This window comes from Suricata suricatta, chromosome 16, assembly GCF_006229205.1.
Source record: "Suricata suricatta isolate VVHF042 chromosome 16, meerkat_22Aug2017_6uvM2_HiC, whole genome shotgun sequence".
Lineage (NCBI taxonomy): Eukaryota > Metazoa > Chordata > Mammalia > Carnivora > Herpestidae > Suricata > Suricata suricatta.
This window is the reverse complement of record NC_043715.1, coordinates 68669-76025: the sequence shown is the minus strand read 5'-3', so window position 1 is coordinate 76025 and position 7357 is coordinate 68669. Positions and strand designations below refer to the sequence as shown.

Sequence of the window (7357 nt, the reverse complement as noted above, 5' to 3'; positions counted from 1 at the left end):
GCTTCCTTCCTTCCTTCTCCTCCATACTGAGGATGGGGCTCGAACTGACAACCCTGATCAAAAGACACCAGGCTCCTGCACGGCAGCTCTTTTCCACAACTAGTTTTGGCCTTGCTGTCCCCCAGGAGCCTACATTATGTGGATACCTGGTCCCGAATACTTTGTCTTCCACCCCCCACATTCTCTCCAGCGCACAAGAGCACGTTTGAAGGTCACCGAGAAAGAGCTCAAGGACCTGCAGTGGGAACATGAGGTGCTGGAGCAGCGATTTCTCAAGGTGAGCAGATGCGGCCAGCGGGCTGGGACCCCCAGTCAGGGAGAGACCCTTCCTGTGGCCCTGGCACTGCCGTTGGTCCCAGGAAGTCTCAAAGCCAGGGCTGGGTTTTAGGTTCGGAAGCTGGGGGTCCTGTTGCCCGCTCCTCGTGCTCTGAGGCTCTAAGGGGCAAAAGCCCGTGGCACGTTCTGGAGAGGGCACAGGGTCTCACAGAGCAGGTGCCCTGCTGGGAGGCCATCACCCCCAAGTCTCTTTCTCCCCGCTTACCTCTGAAGTGTGTGAGCGGCACCTGGCCCCTGGAGTTGAGGATCTTTTCTGTGTGCGGCACGTGTTCAGGGACTGAGCTGTTAGGCACACACCGTAGACAGGCCCTGGAGCCCTGCTGTCTGGAGGTGAAAATGAGGCCTCCTGCTGCTCGGTGCCGGCTCTCAGCAGCGGCAGCAGCTCCTTGAGTTTTGTGCAGACTTCTGCCTGTGAACTCTTATGTAGGGGCGGCTGCACGCCTTAAAAACAGTATGCTTTTTTTTTTTTTTAATTTTTTGAATGTTTATTTATTTTTAAGAGAAAGAGAGAATGCAAGTGGGGGAGGAACAGAGAGGAGACAAAGAATCTGAAACAGGCTTCAGGCTCTGAGCTGTCAGCATAGAGCCCGATGCATGGCTTGAACTCATGAACCACAAGATCATGACCTGAGCCAAAGTCAGTTGCTCAACCGACTGAGCCACCCAGGCGCCCCGAGAAGGCTCCATTTTTATGCAGTCACTTCCCCTGGACACATGTCTCTGTTTTAGTCCTTTGCTGTTACAAACACTTCTGCCAGTATCATCCTTCTAAGTTTACCTTTGTGCAGGTGTGAGCTTCTCTTTTAAAGTCAGTCCCTAGGGGCGCCTGGGTGGCTCAGTCAGCTAAGCGTCTGACTTTGGCTCAGGTCAGATCTCATGTTTGTGGGTTCGAGCCCCGCGTCAGGCTCTGTGCTGACAGCTAGCTCAGAGCCTGGAGCCTGCTTCTGGTTCTGTGTCTCCTTCTCTCTCTGCCCCTCCCCCTCTCATGCTCTGTCTCTCCCTGTATCAAAAATAAAATAAAACATTAAAAAAAAATTTTTTTAAGTCAGTCCCTAGCAGTGGCTTGCTGGGCCGAAAGGTCTGTGTTCCGAATTTGGATAGAGTCTGCACAGAGCACTGTTCTGAGCTCTGACCCTGCCCAAAATGCCCAAGGGGCCACTTCCAGCCTGCTCCAGATGTCACTAACTCAAAACTTGCTGGTGTGATTGGGTGGGAAGTGTCTCATTGAGTGTGCTTTCCTGAGGTGTCCCATGAGTGGTGACGTGCCAGGCAGAGCAGTTCAACCTTTGTGGACTTTTGATAGCTCAAGTTATGTTTCTTTTCTCGCCTAATTGAAATTCATGCTCACAGACAGTGGTTATGGAATGGGCCAGGTTCCTCAGGAACAGCCCATCAGCCTGTCAGATCTAGAGTCACCTTCTTCAGAGATGTCTCTGAGGGTCCTGGAGGCTGCTGGCCGCCAGCAGAAGGACCCTCGAGTCACCAGTGAGATGGGCCACCGTTGCTGGCTAAGGGAGGGTGTGTCTGGGGAGGAGGAAGTGGAGGCCGACCGCAGAGGCTTGTGTTGGAGCCTGTACACTTCGGCCCCTTCTCTTCTCTTCGAGTGTCATTCCTGGTATGTGCCAAAGTCAGCATCTCCTCAGAAAACCAAGAATGATTTTGAAGACCAAAGGGACAGACTGATTGAAGCAAATATAGGGAAGGAAAACTACAGGAAGGAGAAGGAGAAAGTCCTGCAGGGTTTGAGCATTATCCTCTTCTCTTCCTAGCTGTAAGACATGGTTTTACATATGTAGAGAGCATTCTGGAAGGAGTCACACCATGGATTCTCATGGAGGCCTCTGGGAAGTTGGGTTAAAGGGTGTTCACTTTTTATACTTACACAAAGTCTTGATTAGATTTTTAAGGTGTTTAGTTAAAAGTAAAAGACTCAGAAGACAAAAAAGAACACATTTATTTACTGACAGCCAGACCTCTAGATCTGCCTTGTGGGGCATGTTCTAGGATCCCTGAGGGCCACCACTCCTCACCATTGCTTACTGGGGTTTGATGCCTTGGCTCTGACATAGGGGTGACAGGGACAGGACGTTTCAGAGCCCACTGCCCAGACCCAGGGCCCCGGCCTGTCTGTAGGGTGTCTCCAGCTCTAACGAGGGTGACCTATTGCTTCCTGAAACACCTGAGTAGAGGAGGGTCCAGTTAGTGTGTCCTCCTGGTTTCCATGGTGTGGATGGCTGCAAGCCTTTAATCCCGCCACAGAGAGCAGGCGTGTAGGCAGTGTAAATGACACGTGGTGGGCGCTGGTGAAGGGAGTCCACTCTGCAGAAGTGGTGTGTTCTGGCCCAGGGACCGCGGTGGGAGGCGGCGTCTTACCAGTGAGATGCTCCCAGGGGAGGGGGCCTCTTTATGCACTGCAGGTACAGCAGGAGCGAGATGAGCTGTACAGGAAGTTCACCGCCGCCATCCTGGAGGTGCAGCAGAAGGTGGGCTTCAAGAACCTGGTTCTGCAGCGTAAGCTGCAGGCACTGAGTGCTGCCGTGGAGAAGAAAGAGGTGCAGTTTAATGAGGTGCTGGCGGCCTCCAACCTGGACCCTGCCGCCCTGACCCTTGTGTCCCGCAAGCTGGAGGTAGGCCCCAGGAGGGCTCCTAGGCAGGTGCTGGGCTGGAGCCTCACATTCTTAGCCCCCAACAGGCGTCCTGAGCTTGGGATGGACCTCCCTTGTTTCACGTGTGCATATCCAGCCTCTCTCATTCCAGTGGAGACCCTCAGTCAACGCTGGGGAGGGTTACGGGTTTCCGCAGCCTGAGCATAGAAGGGGGTCACAGAAGTCTGTTCACAGGCCCGTGTGTGCCATCAGGCTCCCCAGGTTCTCTGTTACCGGTTTTGCTCCGGTCTTTCTGAGGTCTTTCTCAGTCCCCTCCTTAACCTCTCAGCACTTCTGGCCCTGAGCCCACTGCCCATCCAGTTCTCAAGATGGGTTTAGTTAAGCCTATCTGGCCCCACTCTCTCAAGTTGCTGTGGGCCAGCGCTCCTCGGGAATTCGGTGGCAAACCTGAAGACAGGCCTGGGGGCCGGCCGAGCCCCTGAGCTCTTAGCAGAGACCGCCACCACAGCCTGCCTGGGATGCTAAGGTGTCCTGATGTAGGCTCTGGGCAGTTAGGACGGGGAAATGCAGGGCTGTGGATGCATCTTTGTGGCAGCGGGTGCCGTGGCAGGCTTCCCAGAGGGACTCATGTCTGAGCAAAGGCTAGAGCATTTATCTGGCTGTGAGTTCACGGTTCCCTGTGGTGCTCCTCTGCGCTGGGGCTGTCTCGGGCACTTGGGACCTCAGTAAACAAGACAGAGGGGGCCTGGGTGCCCATGGGCTGGTGGGATCGGCTGAGGAATCCTGGCAACAGCTGCCACCTCTGGCCTAGCAAGCAAAAGCCTGACAGCACCTGGCAGGTCATCTCCTGCCTGGACCTGGGCCTTGTATCTCTGTTCCCTGGGCCTAGTTGGGGCATGTCACAGAAAGAACAGGTGATGCTGGACGAGGGGTCTCTGGTGCCACCAAGGAAGTGTGGCTGTGTGGGATCCCGGCCACCTGGGGGACCTATAGCTTCCAGGCCTGAGACGGCCCCAGGTGCAGTGTCCTCGGGCACCTGGAGGCAGACGCCCAGGAGACCGGCTGCCTGCTTACCTCTGCTCTTCCTTCATGGAGAAACGGATCTTATGAGTCGGGGGCTTAAAGACTGCTTCACTGTGTAGTTGTGTTTAATCCTGAGAAATGGCACAGGTAGCATTTTTTAAAAATTTGTTTTAAGTTTGTTTATTTATGTTGAGAGAGAGAGAGAGAAAGAGGGACAGAGGAGGGGAGGGGCAGAGAGAAAGGGAGAGAGAGACTCCCAAGCAGGCTTTGCACTGACAGTTTAGAGCCCACGAACCATGAGACCATGAACTGAGCCAAAACCAAGAGTCAGACACTGAAATCGACCGAGCCCCCCCAAGTGTCCCTCCTGATGTTTACTTAAAGTGTTGTGGGCTGGCCTACTGCCTGCCTGGCCTTGACCAGAAGCTTGTGGCTCCCGCTGGGTTATATACCTAGGAGCCCCTTGCTGCTGCTTGGGTGTTGGGGTGAGTGCAAGGCTGAGGGGAGCAGGGCTAGATGGATGGGGGTGATTCTCAAGCTGATGGCTGTGCCTCTGGGTTTGGGGCTGGTGAGGAACCGTGGAAGGTTCCAGGTGGGGCAGACTGGATCAGAGAGAAGCTTCTGGAAAGGTAGGGGGTGAGGTGGCACTGACTAGGCATGAAGGACCTGTTGCTGATGGAGGAGGGGCTGAGGAGTCCAAGGTTACATAGTGCCCATTTCTGGATGAGACCAGGTGTTGCTTGTGGGCACCAGCGAGTCCTGGCTCAGTGGGTGGCAGGGCCAATAGGGCCTGAGTCACTCAAGACACGCTTTCGGGGTCTGGGGTGGTGCTGCCACATAGGAAGGGTGGAGTCTGGGCTGGCGGCACCAGGGACCTGGATCTGGGGGCCTATCTCTGTCCTTTTCCTGGTCTGTGTGTGAATTCCTATGGACACTGGTTGGCAGGGAGCGAGGGCACTGTTGGAAAGGGGAGGAAGGCTTCCTTGCGTCTACCTCTGGGCAGGGCAGCTGGTCTTAGAGCCGGAGGCGGCCATGGTGCCAGCACTTGTGAGAAGGGGCAAAATCAGTGCCTTCCTCAATGGTCGCTGCAGCTGTGCCCCTGGGCCAGGAGGCGGCACCTCAGCTCTTGCCTTCCCTGGTCAGTTCCCTGGCTCCCCAGGCAGGAGCCCTTCCAGGCAGCAGGCAGGGGGACAATGGGCCTTCTTGGGGCCATGGTTGGCCTGGCTTCTCTAACCTCTTGTCCACCATCTAGACAGTTTCCTTCCGGAGAAGAAATTGTATTTTCCCTTTCTCCTTTGAAGACCTTTCTGTGCTGGCTGGCTGTGTGGACGTACACTGTGGTGGAGCCAGGCTGCCATTCCCTGGATGAGTGAGGCGCCCTGCTGGAGCTCCCAGACCCCGGACAAGCCCTGGCTACCACGGCTCAAAGACAAGCTCCAACTCATATCCACCTTTCTCTCCTTAGGATGTTCTAGAATCGAAGAACAACACCATCAAGGACTTGCAGTACGAGTTGGCCCGGGTCTGCAAGGTACAGGGAGCCTCCTGACCCTCTCCCAGGGCCCCACCTTAGTCACACTCAGAGGTATACACAGCCAGAGGCTGCCGGGCCTTCTCTGGGCCACACTGTGTGTGGTCTGAGCCACATTCCCACAGCTCTGGCCACTGTCCTGGTGTCCCTCACAGGGCCTGCAAGATAGATGTCTGATAGGTAAATGAGGGCAGTTTGTCCAGGAGACTCTGTTCCTGTCTTCCTGTTTGACCCTTTACTCTTGCTGCGCTGGCCTCTGTGGTGATCGGATGGGCCTCCTTTGCTTCCTCTATGCTGGGGTCAGTTAGAAGTCTAAGCTTCCCTCACTCCTTTGTAAGTCTGATGAAGCTGCACCCCCCTACTGGTGGGGAATGGCAGGGAGCGCCTTGACCTTCTGTCGTCTGCCTCATGGGCCCCACAGGCCTGGGCCCTCTACGCAGCATTCACACCTCCGTGGCTGAGCCCACAGCTCTGCCTCAGCTCTGCCTGTGGGAACGCAGACACCGTGCTGCCTACAGATAGCATTTACCTCAAACAGCACCCCATGAGTGTGACTCAGATAAGTCTGTAAATCTGCCAGTGGACACGGCATCCTGGTTCTGCTGTGCACCCTGGTTGTGGAACCCCAGGAGGGAGACAATGCCTGTCACTGGCGCTGGGCTCTGTGGTAACCAGATCTCCCTGAACCTTTCCTTGGCCCTGCCCATCTGGACACTTCCCTTATATGCTCTGGCATCCCCTAATACTTACATGCACAAAATAGGCCTATCTATTGGTGTGTGCAGTCCTAGGGCAATGTATCTGACTATCAGGAGGTCAAAGTGTGAGAGTCAAGACCTAGCCCCCAAGTTCCATCTGGAGCCCGGCCTGAGTTCACCCTTTAAACCTCAGCTCCAAGCACCAGCACCTGTTTCTTGATAATGGTGAGGATGACGTCAGGCCAGCCTCCAAGCGGTTCACGTGCATCAATTCTTCAAACTCTTCTAACTAATCCAATGCACTTAACTCTTTAAAAATACCCATTTTCCAGAGCGGGGAACCCATTTTCCTTGCCTGGGTTGGCCCCACCAGCACTTTTGCCCAAACTGGGGGGACGGAGGGCCTCCCGCACTCTCCCCCCGGGCAGGAGCCCGCAGCACACCAGGCAGGGAGGGTCAGGGCGAGCATATACATGTGGAAGGTCATGCCCAGGAAGTCAAGGAGGACCGATTTGAATGCCAAATGCCTGGCAAGGAGCCAGGAACACCTTCAGACTGTAGGTCTGCTCTGAGTCAGTACCTTGTGCTTCGGTTTCCCCATCAGCAGGTTACCCGAGTTCTGTACACAAAGGTGCTAAGGATCAGGTGTGGCACACCGTGAGCCGTTGGTAAAGGTTAGCTGTAAACAGTTTTCCACCACCGCCCTCCTGCATCCTCCAGAGCTGTGTAGGCCTGGGCTAGAGGCACCCTCGGTGTCGCTCCACCCCCTCTGACGCTGCTCTGACCCCACAGGCCCACAATGACCTGCTGCGCACCTATGAGGCCAAGCTCCTGGCCTTCGGGATCCCTCTGGACAACGTGGGCTTCAAACCTCTGGAGACGGCCGTGATTGGGCAGACCCTGGGCCAGGGCCCCGCGGGACTCGTGGGCACCCCAACATAGCGCTGGCCCGCGACTGCTCCCTGGGTGACACTCCCTTTCACCAAGGACAGGAGCGGTTTGTCTTTTCGATTTGTATTGCTTGCAAATGAAGTTTTTCTACATTTGCTGTGTGTCCTATTGCCTGGCTGTGTGGAGGAGAGGCACCTCTGGGACCTGTGGTTCCCTGAGCACCTTCTTCCCTCCTACCCTCCTTCCCGCCTCAGGCCGGGGCAGTACCAGAT

General features: G+C 55.5%; 1 protein-coding gene across 3 annotated transcripts in view; it reads left to right on the top strand.

Moving 5' to 3' along the window:
* Positions 1-7240, top strand: part of GAS8 (growth arrest specific 8) — a 22611-nt gene extending 15371 nt beyond the window's left edge. For 2 of the 3 annotated variants that reach the window (XM_029924889.1, XM_029924888.1), the window contains exons 8-11: positions 191-277; positions 2727-2963; positions 5431-5496; positions 6987-7240. In XM_029924889.1, the coding sequence (XP_029780749.1) occupies positions 191-277; positions 2727-2963; positions 5431-5496; positions 6987-7136 (540 nt within the window). In that variant the 3' untranslated portion in view covers positions 7137-7240. The remainder of the gene's footprint in view (positions 1-190; positions 278-2726; positions 2964-5430; positions 5497-6986) is intronic. The other variant, XM_029924890.1, reaches the window with a different exon arrangement.
* The last annotated feature ends 117 nt before the right edge of the window (positions 7241-7357 follow it).